This window comes from Eubalaena glacialis, chromosome 11, assembly GCF_028564815.1.
Source record: "Eubalaena glacialis isolate mEubGla1 chromosome 11, mEubGla1.1.hap2.+ XY, whole genome shotgun sequence".
Classification (NCBI taxonomy): Eukaryota; Metazoa; Chordata; class Mammalia; order Artiodactyla; family Balaenidae; genus Eubalaena; species Eubalaena glacialis.
In genome coordinates, this window is record NC_083726.1 from 18746725 (window position 1) to 18770256 (window position 23532).

Sequence of the window (23532 nt, forward strand, 5' to 3'; positions counted from 1 at the left end):
ATCCTTTTTCTTAAGAACACGGATAGTAAGTGGCAGGTCGAGAGAATGGATCTTACCACCTACTAACTTTAGGATCTCAGAGGCAAGTCATGCTGTCTGGTGGGCCTCAGCTGCCTAATCTGTGAAATAGGACAAAAATGCTGATCTCAAGTTTTGCGCTGAGCATTTAGTCCATGGCTCAAATTTTATGTTAGATAAAAATTGATATGGAGGTACTCCTTCATCTTAGGCTCCTACTTAAAAAGAGAGCAGTGAAAACCATGGGCAGTAAAATCCTAAAATCTTAAATGTCTAAAGGAATTCTGAGGTCGATGAGGAAGGACTATTCAACCCCTTTGTTGGCTGTCAGGATAATTAGCCAAGTATAGACCATGGGAGCCTGGGAGGGGCAGTTTAGGGGTTCTCTTGGCTCTGACCCATGTGTCTCATTTTTTCCTTTCCTCTCTCCCTCCTCCTTCCTTGGGCTGAGGCAATGTAGGATCATGGTCTGCGTGTACCAGCTGTGTGACCTTGTGGGAGGGCTTTTATGTTTCCTCGCCTCAGTTCCCAGGTTACACTCTGGTTATAATGTGCCCCCCTCATAGGTTTGCTGCACGATGCACTTAGAACAATGTCTGGCACACAGCACTCACTGGGATGCCAGTCACCACAGTTTCCTCTTCCCTCCTCCCTCTCCATATCCCCTGGTTGACAGCATCCTGCAGGACTCAGGGGTGATGGCTTCACTGAGCAAAATAAATATCTGAACACCTGTGCCTATTTAATGTTAATGTTTTTCTTTATGAAATGCTCCACAATAGGATGGTGTTAAAAAACTCATCACCTTCTTTAATAGCGATCTATTCTAGTGTGGAATGAACTGGCTGTTTGGGAAGTTCTTTCTTAGGATGAACTTAGAGGCAGGAATTTCTATCATCAATTTTACCTTAGAACACGTTGCTTTTGCTACCAGTACTTACTTGGCATATCAATGATGCCAAGAAAAATGATCTGTTTTCCTTTTTAGATTAGAGCTTCTCAAGACCAAAACAAAACAAAACAATATCTTATTCATCTTCATGCTCCCTGAACCAGATCTATAATCCTCAATAGATGTGTGCAGAATTCTATCAAGCTTGACAAGGTTCTGATGGTCCTAGTGTCATTTTTCTTGATATTTCTTGTATTTCTCTCCAGAATGATGCTTGGGAAGAGCAGATGCAAATGAACATGCCACACCCAAATGTGCCACTTTGGCATATGGATTATTTTGCGCTAAAGGCGCTTGAAAAATAGCAGATACAAAAAAAAAAAACAAAAAAACTTGTATAAGTTTAAGGTGTACAACATAGTAATAATGATTTGATGTAGGTATATATTTTGAAATATATTTCACATTTTAGTTACTTTCCCACAGTTACCTGTCTTTGCTCAACATACTATATAAACACTTGGGTTTTGCTGTTTCTCCAGGTCTTCATTCTCCTGTGGAAGCTCTTATGTATGTGTAAAAACCTGTGCCTTTCTCCTGTTAATTTGTCTTATGTCAACTTAATTCTCAGGCCCAGCCAGAGACCGCAAGAGGGTGAGGGTGAAGCTTTGCCTGTCTTATGCAAACATTGGATTTTATTTCATAGGGCAAGTAGAGAGGGAACATTTACTGAGTGGCTATTTGATTGCACTTGGAGTTTTATCTGTGCTAATCCTGCGGCTGCTAGTGGTGTTATTATTATTATTATTATTGCTATTTGCGGATAAGAAAATTAGAGTAAATATGTGAAGCAACTTACCTTGGATAAATGAGCAAGGACTCAAACACAGATCTGTGGGCTGTCTTTCTACCATCCCCCCAGATATAGTAGGCTAAGAGCTAACCTTATGTTATCCCAGTTGGAATGAATATCTTTTAAGAGGGGAAGGTGGGAAGGATGAGAAACCACACCAGTGGGGTTGCTTGGGTGATGTGTGCTTCCCTGAAGCTGTCACACTCACTGTGGGCTCAGAGTCGGCAGGACATTTGCTCCAATACACCAGGGAACAGCTCACACAAGTGCCCTGGAAGGAAAGACTGCAGGTCAGTACAGGCATCCCTGTAAGAGGGAGTGGCAGGCCACGTGTCTGGCCTCATGCATCCTCCCTGTGAAAGGGTCCCACTAGTGTACCACTCTTGGCCTCTCTCCCCGCCCCTACTGCCTCCTCACCAGAGAGAAGGAATTTGGGAGAAGGAAGTGGGCCTGCTCAGAGCAGCCCCTTCCTCATCCTCTGTCAGGGTGAGACAGGCCTCAGGCTTCTGGTCGACCCTCGGCCTTGTAGAGAGGCACCTGCCACTGAGGGGACACTGCAGTTGTCCACCTGTGCCAGGGATGTAGTACTAGCATTGGCCACACACTCAAGTCCCTGTTCTCCAATTAGCTTAGCAGTAACGAGGCTGAACATTGAATCTCTGCCTTTCAGTCTCCTGGGCTTCTTCCTCCATTGGTTCTGAATTCAGGAGGAAGAAAAGGGGTGTGTGCCTCCAAACCTCTCCAGATCCATTCTCTGACCTTCTCTACTGTGTTCTGTGCTCCAGCAGGTGAACCTTGAAGGATGGTCTCTTGGGGCCCCTTGCCAGTTTCCAACTGGTCTTGGTGAGGTGCCAGCAGGATATTGCTGGGTAGGAGGAGAACAAGGTCAAGGTATTTCTTTCCTGCTCCCTCTCTGCTCGAGCACCGTTCCTACAGCTCCTGATGGATTCCTCTTCTTCCATTCTCCCCACTCTCACTGGGTTCAGGTAACTCCAGCCCCTCCCCACCCTTGACTCTCTGGTGGTAATGGTTTCGTGCCAGTGCTTCTCCTTGGATGCCCCAGCATCATGTGCTTGCTTCCTCAGCCCTGCCCACCCCCCTGTAGCAGTTTCTTCATTAAAGTCTCTTAATTTGAACCCTTGGGATAAATTCTGCTTCCTGCAGGGACCCTAACTAGTACAGAGACTTATTAATTAAGCCTCTAAAATTCAAACATACATGCCCAAAGGCAGTTATGGGTTCAGCCTGCTGAAAACTGAGACTTCTAGGAGAGACCAGCTGCTCCTACTGTTTACTAGTTCTCAATACTTTCCAGAGAATACACTTGTACTTTTAACAGACCTAATGGAAACCACCCTAAACCACACAGAGCAGACTGATTTGACTTTAAACCCAGAGAAAACAGTAAACGAAGACCTCAGTCTAAGGCAGCTATTGGGAAGCCCTTCTTATTTAACCAAAATTCTTTTGGTCGTGGCTCAAACCCACATCTTAATTCTTTTCTTTGGGGAGATGGAGAACAAGTTCTTGAACGACCTGCAGAAAAGACTCAATAGGAGTCAATAATTAGACTTGTTCAGAGCTCCCCCCTCCAGCCGAGCAGCTGCCATTCAAGTTCAGGGAAGGAAGTCTGGAGGACCAGGGCAGCCCTAACTCCCTGCCTTGTTGCAGGGTTGCTCTGTTCCTGGTTGTTCAAAATCTTGTTGAAATTTAGTTGCTCTGGTTAAAACCAGCTGAGCCAAAAAGTTGCAATGGAAACAGGAAACCTTGATTTTGGACTGCTGGCTTCCAGAACGGTGAGAGAATACATTTTTGTTACTTTAAGCCACTTAGTCTGTGGTAACTTGTTATGGCAGCTCTAGAAAACGAATATACCAGGGTAGCAACTATCAGTTTGGAAATAGCCCCAGGAACTTTGGTTCACGTTTGATGAGATACGACCTCAGACCCTCCTGCCTCTTCACAAAGACGGAAAGGCCTTCCGAACGAGGCTCAAGTGTGAAACTATCCTCGTCAGCTCCCTCAGAATTGTGAGGAGAGAAGTGTCTGCTCTGCGGGGCTGTTCAGGGTCCTCACTGAGCTTCCTAGTTTTCTTACCAGTTTCATCTCTCTCTTTGTTTCATCACATCGGTGGGGCAGGATTGGGACGATGGAGGGAGGAATAAGGACTCCAGTCAGTGTGTAAATCCGGCCGTTTTTGGCAACGACCTCCATTTCTTCCATTGCCACGTCATTTGCCAGAATCTGTCCCTGGAAGGAAGCAACGGCATCTTTCATCTTTCTGTACTGAGGAGCACCAGGGGTCCCCAGGCAGAGCTGAATGGTGGCGACCTCTCGAAAGAGCCTTCAACTTCACTTAACTTTCCACTGAGTGGAAGATTGTGATGAGAAGGGCTTGGCTGACAGGGAAAGATGAATCTGTTGAATGAATTCTTGACTGACTCTAAGCAAGGATGTCCTTGTGGAAATGGTCCTTGCCGGTGCCGGACTGGGGAAGAGGCATAACTATTCCAGCTCTGCAATATGTTTGCTATGAGACCTTGGGCAAACTGTTTTACCCCTGTGGTGAAATGGGGATCCGTTCATTCAGATACATTTAGTGGCCTTGTCCTAGACTCTGTTTTAGGGTCTGGGGAGATATCAGGGAACAAACCCAGACAAGTTCCTGCTTATGTTGTAGGCGAGGGAGCAGAAAATGAACAAATCAGCAAAGAATTCTGATCTCTACTTTCCTCCCAAATCTGCTCCCCCGGCAATATTAATGGCAGCACCATCCTTCTGGTGGCTCCAATCAGAAGCTCAGGAGTCATCTTTGGCTTCCTCCTTCTTCATCCCCCATCCAATCCATCAGCACCTTCTGTGGGTCTGCCTTTCAAAATACCTTCAGAATTCAACCACTTCATACCATGTCTCTGCTACCACCCTGCTCTGAGTCACCATCATTCTTTTTTTTTACGTTAAAAAAATTTTTTTATACCATTTCTAAAGGTTACTTTCCATTTACAGTTATTAGAAAATATTGGCTCTATGCCCCGTGTTGTACAATACTTCCTCGAGCCTACCTTATACCTCGGCCTGTCTCTCCACTAGTCGCCATCATTCTTCTCTGAGTTATTACATTCACCTCCCAACCGGTCTCCCAAAACGTATGTCTGATCATGTCATTCCACTGCTCAAAATCCTCTAATGGCTTTTTATCTCATTCAAAGTAAGAACCTACATCCTGGCCCCAAGTTCTTAGGCCATGTGTGACCTGACCCCACCTCTCCTTCTCCCTCCTACCGCCTTGCCCTCCTCCTACCTCTCTCCTTTCCTCCCTCTGTTCTGGCCCCGAGGACCTTGCTGTTCCTCAACCCGATCAGCATACACCTTGCTTCGCACCTTTGCACTTTCTGTTTCCTGTCTCTGGAATGCTCTTTCCCCAGCTATTCACATTGCCTGTTCCTTCATTTCCATCAGGTCTTTGCTCACATATTTTCTTCTCCATGAGGATTTCTTAGACACTTTATCTAAAACATCAGCCCCACTCCCACTTTCTAGTTCCCATCCTTGCTTTGCTGTTTTTTGCCTCAGCGCATACTACTCTCTGATATATGATATATTTAACTCACTTATTATCTATTGTCCTATGTACTAAAACGAAAGTTCCACGCAACCAGGGACTTTTATCTGTTTGCTTACTGGTCCAACCTTGAGGGCCTAGAATGGTGTCTGACACATCTGAGGCACTCAACAGAAACTTGCTGAGAGAATTCCCTGGTAGTCCAGTGGTTAGGACTCAGTGCTTTCATGGCCGTGGGCCTGGGTTCAATCCCTGGTTGGGGAACTAAGATCCCAAAAGCTGTGCAGCTTGGCCAAAAAAACAAAACAAAACAAACAAATAAAACCAAAACAAACAGGAACTTGCTGAAAGGATGACAGGGCATCATCATCACCATCCACAGTGAATCTACAGGAGACATAATCTCTATGCTGCCATATTTCTGCTGATATTACAGCCCTGAGAAGTTAGCAGAATAATACTTTGAGTTTCTTACATAAACTCAAAGTTTGAGTTTCTTATATATATCATGTTCCCTCCCACCTCAGGGCCTTTGCACCTGCTCTCCCTTCTGCCTGGAACTCTCTTCTACTCATCTCTGCCCAAGTTCACATTACTCATCCTTTCAAGCTTGGCCAAAGCATCATCTCCTGACTGAGGACTTCTAGATTCCCAGATCTGCTTGGTCTCCTTCTGCTGTGAGCTCCCACAGCCCTTTTAACTGCCTCTTGGGGCCCCTGTTTATAATTGTAATTAAGTAATTAACTGGTCACTAATTAGTTGCTTAAAGTTGTTTTCCTTGCTGGGATGTAAGCCTGTTTTTTTCACTGCTTTATTCTTGGCTTCTAGTTCAGACTCACACATGGAGTTGCTCAGCAGGTATTTGCTGAAAGACATAACAAATGAATGAAATAATCATAAAGAGTTGAAGCCCGTGAATTAGCGTCGAGGTAGGATAACCCGATGAACAATCATAAGCAGAGAAAAATGCATTTCAGCAATGACGTCAGCAGTAGAGTTTTCACCTACGTTGTCGGTCGTGTTAAACCGTATGATCTGGTTGGCCATGCTCCTAATGTGAGGGGTCGAAATGAGGGCAGCCACTTCTAGCTGCAAGAACAAGAGAACAATAGAGACACTGAGAGCGGCACCCAAATCCTCACTGGAAAAAATAGCTTGAAAGCTTCTGAAATAAGTGACAGGAGCTTTGAGGTCACGAGTTTTTGTGGCTTGGAAGATTTCTTTGATGACAGGCTCATTATTCACTACTCAGCGTGTGCTCAGAGCACCAGATAAAGAACAACTGTCACACGTTCTCTGGCACTAAAATATTGGAATTTAAGGTCAGGTATCTTGAAAGCAAGAAAAAAATACCACAGAAAAGTGGGGCTGACCTGGGTAAACGGGACAATATGGTATCTGACGAGTTCCAGAAGCTTCCGAGATCCCTGCAATGGAATCAAAATACTTCTTTAGTCACTGAGGAAAACACAGATTTGCCTCTCTTGTTCAAACTTCCTCAAATGCCTTTGGACACTTGGTCAAGAAAAACAAATGACCCATAATCTCTTTACTGGGAAGTCCAGGGTGAGAAAAGCCCCATCCCCCAAATAGCTAACATTCACCAAATTTTTACTTTATGGCAGGGGCTATTCTGAAAACATTATATGCACATCTCATTTAAGCCTCCCAACAGCCCTGTGAAGTGGGGATACTACTACATGTGTGCTAACGCTGAATTTTAAAGCCATGTCCAAGGTCACAAAGCTAACTTAGGATACAAGCCGAAGAAGTAACTCAAGCTCTCAGTCACCTTGCTCCATCACCTCTCTCCATGTCTAAGGCTACATTCCAGGTTTTCTAAGACAGCCTCAGTTTATGATTCTGTTTCACTCTCTCTAAATAACCATGTGCTTGTTAGACCATGTACTGGTTATTTAGGAACATACAGTCCTTGTGAGAAATATCTGGCCAGGACTCTTTCTCCTTCTGTGTTCTCATGGTACATGTTCATCTCGCCATCAAGGTCCTTTCCAGGGTTTCTCCTGCTTCAGGAAACAGAAGCAGCAGTGGAGAAAAAAGAGAGTCTTGGGACTCTAAGCAGGATAAGCAGTCCCCATACGGGTGCCCTGGAGACAGTGTACGGAACTGAGGAGCACAGGGCCGCTGTCCCTGGTGGAAGAAGGCAGCAGCAGTGGCGGGCGGCTGTGATATGTCTGTAATCTCCCAGCTGAATCAGAGCTGGGGTTACAAGCTTTGAAGCGCTGAATTCTGCTGCTTCAGTGGCACTGCCATGGTTACTCTATCTTGGAAAGGTGAAGGATGACAAATCAAGATCATAATAACCTCCAAGAGGCTGACCGTGTTAGGGACATGTTCCAACAGCATGAGGTCCCAGGTGGAGAGAAAGCCCTGCCGAACCTGAGTTCCATTCACTCAGACCCCTCTCTCCATTCCCCCTTGGCCCCTATGCCAGGAGAATTACCTGTAAGTAGAGTGACCACACATCCTGGTTTGTCTAGTACAATCCTGGCTTTTATACCTATCATCCTGGCAGCCCCATTCACTCTCAAAAGTGTCCTGGTGTGGACACTCGTCAGGCCACCATATCTATACATCAATAGCATTATGTGCAGGGCAGGGTTACCAGTAAGAATATTGAAGTTGACCACCAGTTGGCCAGCCCTGGAAGTGATGGTTTCTGTAGCTCTGGTTCTGTTACCATGAGACTTTGAGCAAATCACTTAGCCTCTGTGTTTTAACTTCCCCTTACAGCTACTTTATGGTATCCAGAAGTGAGGACTTGCAGGCAGAAGCAATGCCATTACACGTTTGGATGCTAAGTGGCAGAAAGGGTGGGAAAAAGTGGGGACCACTGGAAAATATCAGACAAAAGTAGACTGCAAACTCCCAGAAGGCAGGGACTGGGTCTGTTACCGTGTCCCCAGTCAGCATAGTATAGGGCACATGACAGGACCTACATAAACATTTGTGCCAATAAGTTAAAAGGAGGAGGGGAAGAGTCCTGAGAAGGGCACTGAACTGGACCTCAGGAACCTGAGTTTAATTGTGGTTCTGCTTCTGTGTGACCTTGAGCAAGCCACTCAGCACCTCTAGTCTGCAAAACAACAGGGTTTGTATGAACCCCTTCCACCCTCTAATTCTATAGAAAGACCTTATCAACTGGATAATCCACTTCTAAAGCCTCAAGAATTAATTGGCGTTGGATCCTTTTTACAAGAAACAGGAGAATGAAAGGGACAAAGGAATTGATCAGCATCACTCTGCCACCGTGTGTGCCTGCCACCTTATCTGGTTGGGGGCCGTATCATTCAGATAGAGTTTAGTCCAGTGAGGCTCAGGTCGACAGGATGTGCTTTCAGGCGCTGTCGTTGGAGAGCCTTTTGGTGCAGTGCATTCTTTCCTTTATGAGGACATTCACTTCCTACTTGCTGTTTTACATGAAAACGAACAACAACAACAAAAACCAAGCCTTTTGGTGCCAGAGACAGAAAGGGAAAGTTTTTCTACCAAATTGTGACTATGACTTTGAACTCTGTAAATTCACCTCTTTTTGTCCTATTTAGCTTGCAAGGTCTTTGTGAATTGGCAAGGGCTGGTCTCTTGCTCCCTTTGCTTTTATTTCTGTCTAGTTTGGTGATGAAGTCATAAACTGGGGCTTGTGATCGATAGCCATGGTCTCTGCAGGGGTGGGATGGTTCAGAACTGAAATTTTGCTTCAGAGAGAAGCAGAAAGATACACTGGAAAGGAAACAACACATTCCCAGAGCAGAATTAGAAAGTATTCTTCTAATGAAATCATTTTTTTTCCCATTTCATTGGCATAACTGATGGGGATCTTCTTGTCTCCAGCTGAGGTTCCTCCCCAAAGATAAAGCTAAAGGATGCTCTTAAGATGGATGGAGAGAGAAGGAGCTTCCCATAGGTTGAGGAATTTTAACCCACACTGACTCTGGACCAGAGAAACTGGTAGAAATGATGGTTCTATTCCTCACCTAGACGTTGAAGTGGAAAAACTGTTTTAGACGCAGGATAAAGAGACTTGAGGTTTTATATTCTTTGTGAGCAGAAAGATACTGCCTTTGAGAGAAATGAGATTGAGAGCCGGGGGCAATGGTGTGCTGGTAAATCCCTTCTACGGGGAAGAAAATAAGCCCTGATTTATAGCGTTGGCCAATTTCCATGGTGTCCATATTCCTATCAGAGGCTGATTTCAAGCTACCGATGGGATCTCACTGAATGGCAAGAGACATAATCTACTCTCGAGAGCCTGAGTGAAGCAGCTCCAGTCACCATTGGAAGGAGCTACGAGGAGAAAGAGAGGAGCTTCCCGAGCCAAGGTACTTGACAGAAAAGCAGGGAGGCTGATTTTTTCTATCCTAGTCAAAAGGCTTTGTTTTAATTTTAAATGTACCCGATTAGGTGTCTGAGAACTCCTTTATTATTATTAAAAATATCTGTATCAAATTAGAAGCTATGCATTCAGAGAAGCCATATAATCTCAGAATTTTAATACCTTCCCAGGGGAGAAATGATTACTTCTTGGATTTAAAATTAAATATGAATGTGAGTTCTAAAGAGAAGAATGTTAGTTTTCCTGTAATAGCTAGGTTTCAGGAAACTTGAGTGTGAATCATATTTTTAAAATAACACCCTAGTTTAAAGGCACTGGGAAGTCTGACTTTTTAAATGGAAACCTGTAGCAAATCTTCACATATCAATACGTTTAACATCTGTTTGTAATGTAAGAGGTCACCTTCTGACTTAGCTCCTTGATACCTATTTTTTTTAATCCAAAGTATTCTGAATGCAAGATATCCTTGTAGGTACCTGAAAGTATTCCAGAAAGGGAATGTGAGCCTCTACATCATTCAGGCAACAAGTTTCTGAGTGCCAAAAAACAGTGTGACCTGGGATACCGGAGTTAGAAAGTTGGTGCTTACCAAAATGTCTATTTCTGGGCCTCATTCCACCACCATGATATCAGAACGCTTGAGGTGAGCTTCTGGAATCAGCTTATTTAACAAGCTCCATGGGTAATTCATAAGCATACTAAAGTTTGGGGATCACTACTCTAAAAGATTCAGACTCCCTCATTCTATATAGTCAACACTGATCTATATGAGGTCATAGGTAGTTTTGCCTCATTGCCAAGATGGTAGCAGGGCCTCAGGGTACTGAAAGAAAGCCTGTGGTCCTTCCTGTAATTTCATTATTTGACATTCTAATGAAAATAATTCCATAATCAGCTAACCTTCTTTTCAGTTTAAGCCTGATATTTCTGGAAGAGGAAACACTTTAAATGGTATCAGTTATCTATACCTTAGAGTGAAAGAGTAAAAAATCTCCTTTCTTGAGGAGGACGTGAGAGAATTGAAGGTTTATGGTGTATAAGGAGAGGGTTATTGTGGAGAGAACTGAAAACAATAGAAAGGAGAGTCGGGAGCCCCTAAAAATAATATTTATTCCTTTTAAGTTTAGCCTAGACCTGGCCCAGAATGCCCTATATTAGGCTTCATTTTCTAGATGATTTTAGAGTTATAGGGAACTTAAAATTATGATTTTGCTATTAAGAAATATTAGAAGAGCCAGGACAAATCAAACCAACCATTCAGAGCTGGGGTTGCAAATAGATTTTATTTCCTGTGCCCAGCCTGATCGACTGGTCTTATAGCTACTTGGAACTCTACTGAGGAGATTGTAGCCACATCTAGGCTTAGTTCCAGAGTACTGTGATTGACTAATGATGTCTGCCTTTGTTTTGCAGAAGGATAGATGGTGATACATGTGCTACTTGTCATCCTTAATTTAGAAAAAGCCTGTATGGACAGAGACTGAAGCAGTGATCCTGACATGACACCATTAGAGTCAGTAGGATACAATACCTCTGAAGAAAGGAGATAATCGAGAGTGCCATCCTTCATGTTATTCAATGCTTCATCACTTGGAACAAAAACGGTATATGGTCCACCAATCCCATCCTCATCTAAGACATGTCCCACACTGGTTTCCTGCATTTGAGAAATGAAAATTTATATCTGCAACCTATCTCAGATAAATATCTGAATTCCCCAGCAAGTATCTATAATTGATACCCCCTGCTAATTTTACAAAGGACTGGACATAAAACACTTTCTAGAAATTCATGAAAAGTACATACCTCTAACAAAGATCTGAACTTGCTGTATCTTGGTTGTAGCATTGTCATTATGGTTTGCTAAAAAGAGACATCTTGCTTAAAATTCAGTGAAAAAGAATAAGGTGGTTTAGGAAATATTTAGATGCTCTAACATGAAAAGACTGATGACAGAGTTTACATGTAAGTGTGGATCTCCTCCATAAAGCACAAGGGGTAAATTTTCATGACAGCTGGTCTGAGTTGTCAGGTGTGACTATGAAAAAGGTCACAAAATCAACATCTTTCCTACACTTACTATATGCGTTTCTTTCTCTCTCAGAGGTGCCTAGAATTCTACTAAAAACAGAAATTATCCCGTTTTCCCCATGGTTGGGGTCCTAGTACAAGCACATAGTGCTGGCATTCATTTCCTTCTTGGGAGTGACTCTCCAGGGAGCAAAGGGAGATGGGCTTGACGTGACGTCACTTTTACCTGAAATATCTCACCTCAGTATTGCTCTCAAACGTGGGCGTCACCTTGTCCATGGCTCTGTCGAGGATGTGCAGGAGCCCGTTGGAAGCAATTATGTTCCCTTGTATAATTTTCACCTTCCTTTTGCCTCCGTAGAGTTTAAGCTTCAGGTGACTGTCCTAAAACACCAAGGAAAAATAAAAATTAATGTGTGCCCTTGAAAAATCGAGCACTGGATTAGAAGAAGTCTTAAATCCTTGGGTTCTGCCACTTATTGGCTGTGTGATCTTGGATGAGTTACTTATCCCCAAAATGGGAATGATGGTTTCTGCTCAGCTGAGTTCACAGGTCTTTCATTAAGATCAAATGAGACAACATATGAAATCACTTCTGACTACCAGTGATTGCTAAATGACAATAAGGCATTATAGTCTCCCCGCCATAGATGGCAAGCTACAAAAAGGCCCCAAACTATTCAATTTATCATAAATTCATTACCTACTTTAGTGTTTTGGACAGAAGAGGCACACAACAAAACATATCTGTTGAATGAATAAAGGAATGAATGCATGTCCTTGTGAGAAAGGAAACCACATCTTCCTCTGTCTGTCTGTCCGTCCATCCATCCATCCATCCATCCTCACACACATACAGTACAACCCACTGGTGAAGGATTCAGGCTTTGGGGTCAGGCAGACCTGCTTTTGAATCGTGGCTCTGGCCCTTACTGTGCGACCTCTCAGTTTTCCCATTGGAAAAGCCTTCATAGCGCTGTTGTGAGCCTTATGTAACACAAATCCAGATTTACCCCATTACCTTGCATGTAGTAAGTGCTCATTAATCTATCAACTATTGATATTTGGTGAAATGCAACAGGATAGGTCATAACCCCTCCCCACACACACACTCTCTCTGTTGACTGACCATGTGCCCTTCAGCTCAGTAAAATCACAAAAAGAGTTATTTGTGAAAGAGGAGGAAGATATTTTAAAAACAAAACAGAATTAATGGCATTAGGAGAGATGCAGTGTTGAGTTGGAGAGGATGGATAAACCCCGGCAATCTAAAACAAACAATCCATTTCCTTTCGTAAGATGAGTGCTGATCTGGCTTTCTGCTGATGCTTCCAGGAAAAAGGTTTACTGTAAATTTCTCCTTCCTGCTGGCAGTTGAATGATGGTTGTCTTGAAAACTAATTCAGACCGGAGCGAAATCACTTTACAATTCCCTTTCTGTAACAGTCCACCCCTCTCCTACTTGACCCTTTCCTGTGTTGCTCTCCATTTTTTTCCTGTGTAGGGAAGTGCTCTGACAAGTAAGGAACAAGGAAAGGAGTTCTTCGGAACCTTTCATGACCCCTGGACACCAAGAGAGAGCTGGCTATGGCCATCGACTCAGTGAGAAGCTTCATTCTGGGAGTGAAAATCAGAGAGACCCTCACCTTATCACCACTGAAGATTTCCCCTGACTTTCCCGTCAAAGTATAGAATGTGTCTGTGTTATTCATTTGCTCGGTGCCCATCTGCCCAGCAATTATGTGGAGTTTCACAAAGTACTGAGCAGCTTCGTTATTCAGCAAAAGCTCTTTTACCTGAGAAAAGAAAGCCGATTCCTTCAGTCTCTACTGTGGTTTGAAGGGGAAAATGAGGTTTGTGATTCAGGTTATGACTTGTTTAGCATCAAAAACATCAAAGTTAGTTCACCCTGACTTAAGTTTGGGCTCTTTCAGATACAGACGACTTCCCCAGAGATAAGCTGCCCTAAGCTAGGCCTCAAAGGGAGCAGAAATCTGGAGGTGAGGCGCGGTATACTCTCAAACCATGGTGGGTGCTCTGGGAGGGAACCGGACATCGTGGGGAGACCATAGCGCTGGGGCCAGGAGGACCAACGTGGTTGGCCGGTGCTGAGGGGTCAGTCATCTTGAGCCCAGGAAGCAGCTGGGAATGAAATATGAAATTGTGGGAAAAGACCCAGTAGAGTGGACCGATGGAGCTTTTGAAGAGCAAAATTAAGATTTTCGAAATCCTTTGGATCAAATTGACGTTTTGTCAATATTATATTGTCAACAATCACGCAGAGACCTTTTCTCAACTCTATGTAAATTCAATCTGTATATTAAACAAGAGACCACATGCAAAGTGTCTAGCCCAGATGCCTTCAATATTCACCAGTTCTCCTTCCCCACAGGAGACATGTGAGTACATCTCTTAAGATTAATGACAGATTCGTCTTGGACGGATGAATGGTGGTGGCATATTAGGAGGAGAGAGTCTGAAACTCGCTGGGTGTTAATTGAATGCAGCACAAATTATGATCACAAAATATCTTGGATATTTTTGTGATCGTATATAAACCAATATAAACCAATTTCACGCAAATCAGTGTGTTCATTACCTACGTTAAACCAAATCTAAGTATTGCACCGATACCATGGGAAACCTCCACTGGGCACTATGGGTTTCATTCCCACTGGTTGACACTATCTGAGACAGCAGCCGCTCACATTGAAGACTACAATTCTCTTCTAGTTTCCCCTACCGCTGTTACCATTTATGATGATTTTAAAGAAACAAATACCTAGCTGGTATGTTGATTTAATTCTTTCTGTGGGAAGTGAGCAGTTTTGCATTATGCAAATCTTATTTATCACGTGACTACAGTTGAGGACCCTTAGTGATTACCCTTGAGGGGTAATGACCGGAAGGGGGCATTGGGGGAGGCTTGTAGGGAGCTGGAAATGGTCTCGCTAGATACATCGACACGCACTTTGTGACAGTTCACTGAGTTGTGCACTTACTGTTTGTATACTATCTGTAAGGACGTTTTATTTTGCTCAAAGAATTTTACAAAAAAATTGCCATCTCATCATCAGTAGGTTTAATTTTAATGGGGTTTCCCACTTTAAATAAAGAGGGTACTGTCTACTAAGGTGTTTTTTTTTTTTACATTAGTCCTTATTTATAAAACAAGGTTATTTAAAATACTTACATTGAATCCTTTTAATCCCTTGTCTGTCGGCAACAGCACGGTAAATGGTCCCAGGTTACTCAGTGGCCAAGCATAGACTTTGTCTTAGGAGTTGAAATACACAAAGAAAGAAAACACCAAATGGGTCAGTAGCACATGAGGAGTAAAATCAGGCAATGCCCCTTGTGGTCCACTTAGACCCTCTGACTCCTGAGCTTCTCCGTTCTAATTGGTATTACGCAGGCCCTAGATGAACTGGGAAGCTAAGAATGTGAGGCCCCCAAGGGTTCCTCACAACTGTGTGATTTTTCCTGTAGCCACAGTCTTGACTCAAAGATACCCTGGGATGAGAGGTTCCATGAGGGTCACGTGACAAAATCCTTGGACAACCCCTGCCCCTGTGCCCGACTTTCTGACCTGTTGCCATCTCAGTGAGTAAAGATGCAGCCCTTGCTCCATCAGGGCCAGCTCAGAAGAGCCTCATTCTTGGGACTTCCCTGGTGGCTCAGTGGTTATGAATCCACCTACCAATGCAGGGGACATGGGTTCGAGCCCTGGTCCGGGAGGATCCCACATGCCATGGAGCAACTAGGCCTGTGCGCCACAACTACTGAGCCTGCGTGCCACAACTACTGAAGCCCGTGTGCCTAGAGCTCGCGCTCCGCAACAAGAGAAGCCACCGCCATGAGAAGCCCACGCACCGCAACGAAGAGTAGCCCCCACTCGCCGCAACTAGAGAAAGCCCGTGCGCAGCAACGAAGACCCAACGCAGCCAAACATAAATAAATAAATAAATTAAAAAAAAAAAAGCACCTCATTCTTGGTTTAATGCTTTGTCGTTGCCATTGTGAAATGCTCAATACTTTTTGAACAAAGAACCCCTGTCTTTTCATTTTGTACTGGGCTCTAGAAATTTTATAGCTGGTCCTGTTCCATGCCCCTGGGGAGGCGGGGACAGCAGGATGGGCTCTGTGCTCTCACACAGGAGGCAGTGTGCCCCACACCTCATAAACCGGGCAGGTGACAGGGTGACTGGACTTTGTCCAGGGAAATGTCTAAAGGACACTGTCCCCCTTGTCTGCTCTCACTAATATTCTAAGAGCATGTAGAGAAAGGCGGGAGAGCCCTGAGGTCTGCCAGTAATGCCTGACACCCTGGGGGGTGTCTTGCAAAGAGCGGGTCATTTGTGTAGGAGGCACATTATCTGCACTGAGAACACAGCACTGACCAGTGCAGAACACTTCCTTCTCCGCCCGTGCTCTTTCTGGGAAAACATGCTTGGTGACTGGTCAGTTCTAGATGCTGATATTTTAAGGATTCTGTTGATTGCTCAAGCCTGTGTTTTATTTCCTGTCGACTGGCAAAATTTGTGTTGTATTGGAAATCTTGTCTAACGCTGTGATCAGCTATATTTCATTCTTATGGGAGTGTGAGGTCACGACCTCTAGAGGGTATTTGGAAAGGCAGGAGGGTGATTTAGGCCGTCACCCTGCCTGGGGGCTGGCAGAGAATGTGTCACTATAGACTGTTAGTGGTTGGGGGACCAAGGATGCTAAACACCCAGCGATATGTGAGATGGTCGGTCGCACACCATCAAGACTCTGCCCCACATTCAAATGGCACCTTCACTGAGGAGCATGGATAGTGCCTCCCAGTACTACCTGCCAACATTGTTTCCCATCTGGAGGACCCATAAGGTCAAGGGAAAGAGGATGGTTTCCATCCTCACATCGGTAGCTGCCTATCTCACTGTTGTTGCAGACCTGTTAATCGACGGTGAGCCCAGGACCTTGTCCTTAGCTGCTGCATTGCTGGATCTCTTGGCACTAACTCTCATCTCCTTGGAACAGCTGCTTGTCCTTTTCCTCCCACTTGCCCTTCCTAGAAAGGGCTGATCCCAATAGACAAGACTTGCCTATCCTGCACACCCCTTTCTGAGTGATTGTGTGTCTGGCAGATGTCCTTGCCCATCAGAGGACTGCTCTTTCTGTGGAAATGTGCACCCATGGCTGTGTACCCAGGAGTGAGATGAAAGAGGTCAGCCTTCCTTGCCATTTTCCTCTGGGTTCAGTGTTTAATTCTCTGAGCCGCTCCATGATGTTTCCATAGCACGTCGAGCCATCGCCAACGTAACCTTTGCGGCAAGTGCATCTGCAGAGAGGGGGAAAACACACTTTCAGGGTCTCAAAGCCATTGGATGTTGAGGTCATACAGTCCAAACCCCTCACTGTGCAGATGGGGAAGACTGAGACAGTCAGACTGGATGCTCAGAGCGGGACAGAGACAAGGCCAGAAGAGTGGGACAAATACAAGTGAGCATTCCCAGTGTACTGGCTGACAGAGAGCAGCCCCACAAGAAATGGATATTTAATAAATTATGTGTGTACATGTAAACACTAGATAACTCTGTATATTCTTTGTCTCAGTATTTTTTCAAAGTATAAGCAAGAGCCCATGTATATCAGAAGCACTAGGGTACTTACTATAAATGTAGAGTCTAGGTCCCCACTGCAGAACCACGAAACCAGAATAAGCTGCTGAAGCCAGCCTCAAGTAAAGAGTCAGAGCTGTGGATCTGCTTGGAAGACTCTTCCCCTCCCTTTCCTTCCTGAGGTCTCTGCTCAACTGTCCCTTCCTAGGGAAACCTTCCTTGATTTTCCATCCCCTTCCCCAGCCCTTTGTAGATTGTGTTCCCCTTAGTGTGCCATGTAGCTCTTTTCTGCAGCATCAGTCCCAGTTGTAATTTTATCCTAACCTGTGTGGTTTTTTGATTAAGATCTGCTTCCCCATCTAATTTGAGAAAAGAGTAAGGACAAGGGCTATGTGTGTAATTATTCACTCTCGTAACCCCAAGATCTAGTACAGGGCTTGGTCCATAGTAGGTATTTAATTAATAGTTGTAAAATAAGTAGTAATTGAATTAAAAGAAATATGTAAACAATGAAAGTCACAGAATCTTATATGATAGTTTAGGTTCACAAAAGAGAAATGGAGTTAAAGATGCAGTTAAAAAGGCACTAGCAGTGGTGTGCTGGTAGATGTTAGACATCCAGCTCTCCAGGGGAAAAAAATAGTCCTGATTTGCAGCATTTGCCCATTTCCCATGGTTCATACTCCCACCTTGGCCAGTCTCAAACTACTGTGACACCACTAACCAGCCGGCACATTCCTGAAAATTTAATCATTGGCTCTTGTGACTCAGTAAGCCCTGGCTCTAGCAAACCACTGCTACCTGGCAAAGATTGGTTGACAGCTGGCTGAAATTGGCAAGGTGCTTAGGAAGGTGACATTCACCAGAATCTTGGAGATAAGGGAGGAACCAAACAGGAGACAGGGGAAGAACATTTCAGAGAGGAGAGAGGCAGGGATGCTGTGGGCATGCATACCACAGATGTGACTCATGTTTAGGAGAGGATTCCAAAGAACAATTATACACTCGCTAATCCATTTGTGTTTCTAAATTGGTCCCATGGCACACAGATAAATTTCCAACAAGTTTGCTGAACAAACATTTCTGAGTCTTATCACCCCTTGCTTGGATTGCTGCAATGACTCCCTAACTGGTCTTTCTGCCCTCAGTTTTCCTCTCGTCAAATCAGTCTTTCATACAAGCCCTGAGGGGTCTGTCCCAAAGGGAAATCTGGCATGTGTGTACGTAACACTCTCAGGGACTCCTTTTGTCTACAGGATACAGTGTAAACGCTTAGCACGCATGCAAGGCTTCAAAGGGTGGGGTGGGGGGATCTTGCTTATGTGTCCTTCCTGCCTTCATGCAAATCCCAGCAACACCAAATTGCTTTTTTTTCTAGACTGTTATACCCTTCTCAGGCTGTGTGTCCTGCCGGGAGTGCTCTCACTCCCTCCTCATAGCTCAGGTGTGACCCAGGCAGCCCTACCCGGCCTCCCGACTCACTCCCCCACCAAAACCCATCGTACCAAAATGACCTCTTCAGGGGATCTCCCCTCTGCCAGCTGGGACGCTCTCCTAGAACCTGGATCCCACCTTATTTCTCTCCCTTGTATTCCAGCACCTGGGACAGTGCCTCATTGTTGAACTGATTTTCTATCTATCTATCTATCTATCTATCTATCTATCTATCTATCTATCTATCTATCTATGGCTGCATTGGGTCTTCGCTGCTGCACGCAGGCTTTCTCTCTAGTTGCGGCGAACGGGGGCTACTCTCTTTGTTGTGCTGCGCAGGCTTCTCACTGCAGTGGCTTCTCTTGTTGCAGAGCATGGGCTCTAGGCGCGCGGGCTTCAGTAGTTGTGGCTCACGGGCTTAGTTGCTCCGTGGCATGTGGGTTCCTCCCAGACCAGGGCTCGAACCCGTGTCTCCTGCATTGGCAGGAGGATTCTTAACCACTGCGCCACCAGGGAAGCCCGAACTGATTATTTTCTAAGTACCTACTTAATTCTAGAAACTGAGCTAGGCAAGAGAGCTATAAAGATGATAACAACAGATACCTTGCTCTTCTAGCATCTCACATGCTGGAGATGAACCTGAAAACAAATCACTTATGGCAACATGATGAGGTTACTTAACATCTTCGGGTCCCAGTTTCCTCATCTATGAAATGGGTTTACTAACACCTTTAGGGTTGTTGACAGAAGAGACAATGCATGAAAAACAGCTGGCACAGTGATGGACACATGGAAAAAGCTCAGTACTTGGCAGATGATGATAGTGATGGAGACGGTGCTGATAACGACAATGACGAGGAGAGGCTGGGATGCAGCAGGACAAGTCCATAAACACGTGACTCGAGTTCCATAGGAAGCGCCGTGATAGATTGAATAGGATGCGGTGGGGCATGGAGGAGGAAGTGACTAATTCTGCCTGAAGAAATATGGAACAGGTTCTAGGAAGAAGTAATGTTTAAGCTAATTCTAAAAGGATGCATATGTGATTCCCAGCCAGACAAATGACTGGGAGATCATTTACTGATTGAGCCTTAGGGGCTTTTATAGAGCAGTTGCTCTAACCAGGGACGATTTCCACACACCCCCAACCCCCTACCCCGGGGGACATTTGGCAGTGTCTGGAGACATTTTTGGTCATCACAACGGGGGTGAAGGTGCTACTGGCAGCTAGTGGATAGAGGTGAGGGATGCTGTTCAACATGCTACAGTGCACAGGACAGTACCTACAACAAAGAGTTATCCGGCCCCTAAGGTCAATAGTGCCGAGGTTGAGAAAACTTGTTATGAAGAATCACTAAGGTAGATGTAACCATGAAACAATAGCTTATTTAATACAATCAAATGACAGTTTCCTACTTAAATATCAACCTTCTCTGTAAGTACTGAGCTTCAGGATGGTGAATGTAAGGAGGCAAAGAGGGAGACTGGTAACTCCTGGAAGTGATACAGTAGTCACTATTGAAAACCAATCCTGCTGTACATTATGTAAGTTCCATGTGAAGTTAATAGAAAGACAAGTAACTTTTATAAGTTACTTTTTATATTTCTCTCTGAAAGTTCCCTAAGTTGTTATGAGGCCAATGATCCATTTTGTGTAAAGAGACTTGACTTGTCTTTCCTAAGGATGGCAGGAGAATTATATTTTAATGGTCTCTGTGCTGAATGGAATGTATGAGACATAAATATTCTTTAAATTTTTATTTAAAATCTCGGTCCACAAGTCTGAGACTTTATGAGACCATTTTCTGACTCAGCTGGGCTACGGCCTATTCATAGCATCACCTCTTTTATAAATTGGTTCTTTACTAGGTGTAAAGTTCTTACCTCCTGTCCCAAGGCTTTTAAAACACCATAAGCCACCTGCATTTTATGTTATGAGATGGAATTATTTATATTCAATGTTGGATAAAATTTAGTTAAATTTTACCATCAGAGGATGGTACCAAGTGTGCAAGCTGGCTGGTTCGGTTGTCAGTGTCAGAACCTGGGTTTCAGGAGAGGATGTGCCGTATGCATAGCTGTGTAGGTGTGTACGTGCCCGTACACACGTCTGGGAGGGGTTTGCGTGTGCATGGTGTGTATGGAGTGATTTCTGTGTGCCAGGTTCCACTCAGAGACTGATGAATGTAACCTTATTTAATCCTCATCACAGCCCTGGTGGGAGGCACAACTGTCCCCCTTTTACGACAGAGGAAATAGAAGTCACAGAGTAAGGGAAGCAGCAGAGCTGGGGCTTGAATCCAGGGGTTCTGACACTCAAGCTCTTTCCGCTCCAGCCACAGTGCATAGAGATACACTTATTTGCCCAGGGAGAACACAGTGATCATAAAACCTATCTGGGCGAATCTACATGTTCAAGACCCAGCTATAAAAGGAATGACAGAGGGGGGCTCTGGAAGCACAGAAACTGTTCCATGTCTACTGTGGCTTTGAGCTCACTACAGCAGAACAGGTTCTTTGCTGATGCTGGTGACAATGAGAACCGAAAGTGGCACCAAGATGCAAACCTCTGTCTGGGAGTCAAAAGGCTTGGGTTCCAGCCTTGGTTCACCCACTGATAAAAACATATCACAGAGGAGAGGGGCAAGATGGCGGAAGAGTAAGACGCGGAGATCACCTTCCTCCCCACAGATACATGAGAAATACATCTACACGTGGAACTGCTCCTACAGAACACCCACTGAACGCTGGCAGAAGACGTCAGACCTCCCAAAAGGCAAGAAAACCCCCACGTACTTGGGTAGGGCAAAAGAAAAAAGAAATAACAGAGACAAAAGAATAGGGACGGGACCTGCACCAGTGGGAGGGAGCTGTGAAGGAGGAAAGGTCTCCACACACTAGGAGCCCCTTCGCGGGCGGAGACTGCGGGTGGCAGAGGGGGGAAGCTTCGGAGCCACGGAGGAGAGCGCAGCCACATTGGTGCGGAGGGCAAAGCGGAGATTCCCGCACAGAGGAGCGGTGCCGACCAGCACTCACCAGCCCGAGAGGCTTGTCTGCTCAGCCGCCGGGGCGGGCGGGGGCTGGGAGCTGAGGCGCGGGCTTCGGTCGGATCGCAGGGAGAGGACTGGGGTTGGCGGCGTGAACACAGCCTGAAGGGGCTAGTGCGCCACAGCTAGCCGGGAGGGAGCCCGAGAAAAAGTCTGCAGCTGCCGAACAAGCAAGAGACTTTTTCTTGCCTCTTTGTTTCGCGGCGCGCAAGGAGAGGGGATTCAGAGCGCCGCCTAAACGAGCTCCAGAGACGGGCGCGAGCCGCGGCTGTCGGCGCGGATCCCACAGCAACAGGGACGCAGAGGGAAAAACGGAGAGATTCCCGCACAGAGGCTCGGCGCCGAGCAGCACTCACCAGCCCGAGAGGCTTGTCTGCTCAGCCGCCGGGGCGGGCGGGGGCTGGGAGCTGAGGCGCGGGCTTCGGTCGGATCCCAGGGAGAGGACTGGGGTTGGCTGCGTGAACACAGCCTGAAGGGTCTAGCGCACCACAACTAGCCGGGAGGGTGCACGAGAAAAGGTCTGCAGCTGCCGAAGAGGCAAGAGAATTTTTCTTGCCTCTTTGTTTCGCGGCGTGCAAGGAGAGGGGATTCAGAGCGCCACTTAAACAAACTCCAGAGACGGGCGCGAGCCGCGGCTATCAGCGCAGACCCCAGAGACGGGCATGAGACACTAAGGCTGCTGCTGCCGCCACCAAACAGCCTGTGGGCGAGCACAGGTCATTCTCCACACCGCCCCTCCCGGGAGCCTGTGCAGCCCGCCACGGCCAGGCTCCCGTGATCCGGGGACAACTTCCCCGGGAGAGCGCACGGCGCGCCTCAGGCTGCTGCAACGTCACGCCGGCTTCTGCCGCCGCAGGCTCGCCCCGCCTCCTCCGTACCGCTCCCTCCCCCCGGCCTGACTGAGCCAGAGCCCCCGAATCAGCTGCTCCTTTAACCCCGTTCTGTCTGGGCGGGAACAGACGCCCTCAGGCGACCTACATGCAGAGGCGGGTCCAAATCCAAAGCTGAACCCCGGGAGCTGTACGAACAAAGAAGAGAAAGGGAAATCTCTCCCAGCAGCCTCAGAAGCAGCGGATTAAAGCTCCACAAACAACTTGATGTACCTGCATCTGTGGAATACCTGAATAGACAACGAATCATCCCAAATTTAGGAGATGGACTTTGGGAGCAGGATATATTAACTTTTCCCCTTTTCCTTTTTTTTGTGAGTGTAGATGTGTATGCTTCTGGGTGAGATTTTGTCTGTATAGCTTTGCTCTCACCGTTAGTCCTAGGGTTAGGTCCGTCCGGTTTTTTTTGTTTTTTTGTTTTTTTTTGGCTTAAAAAAAATTTTTTTCCCTAATAAATGTTTTCTTAATAATTTTTTCCTTATTTTCTATTTTTAAAAAAATTTTTAATAAGTTTTTTCATATTTTTTATTTTAAAAAATTAAAAAAAATTTTTTTTCTTAATAAATTTTTTCTAAATAATTTTTTTCTTATTTTTAGTATAAAAAATTAATAAATCTATTTTTAAAAATTAAAAAAAAATTTTTTTCTTAATAAATTTACTCTTAATAATTTTTTTTCTTATTTTTTATTATAATTGCTTTATTTTATTTTATTTTATCCTCTTTTTTTCTTTCTTTCCATTTTTTCTCCCTTTTATTCTGAGCCGTGTGGATGAAAGGCTCTTGGTGCTCCAGCCAGGCATCAGGGCTGTGCCTCTGAGGTGGGAGAGCCAACTTCAGGACACTGGT

At 45.2% G+C, this 23532-nt stretch overlaps 1 protein-coding gene across 1 annotated transcript in view; it reads right to left on the reverse strand.

Moving 5' to 3' along the window:
• Positions 1 to 23532, reverse strand: part of STAB2 (stabilin 2) — a 157826-nt gene that overhangs the window by 88954 nt on the left and 45340 nt on the right. Inside the window, exons 10-19 of the mRNA XM_061206574.1 lie at positions 16900 to 17033; positions 14904 to 14986; positions 13357 to 13506; positions 11951 to 12094; positions 11486 to 11542; positions 11211 to 11336; positions 6699 to 6752; positions 6334 to 6414; positions 3861 to 4013; positions 1972 to 2034 (exon numbers count right to left, since the gene is read on the reverse strand). Coding sequence (XP_061062557.1) covers positions 1972 to 2034; positions 3861 to 4013; positions 6334 to 6414; positions 6699 to 6752; positions 11211 to 11336; positions 11486 to 11542; positions 11951 to 12094; positions 13357 to 13506; positions 14904 to 14986; positions 16900 to 17033 — 1045 coding nt within the window. The remainder of the gene's footprint in view (positions 1 to 1971; positions 2035 to 3860; positions 4014 to 6333; positions 6415 to 6698; positions 6753 to 11210; positions 11337 to 11485; positions 11543 to 11950; positions 12095 to 13356; positions 13507 to 14903; positions 14987 to 16899; positions 17034 to 23532) is intronic.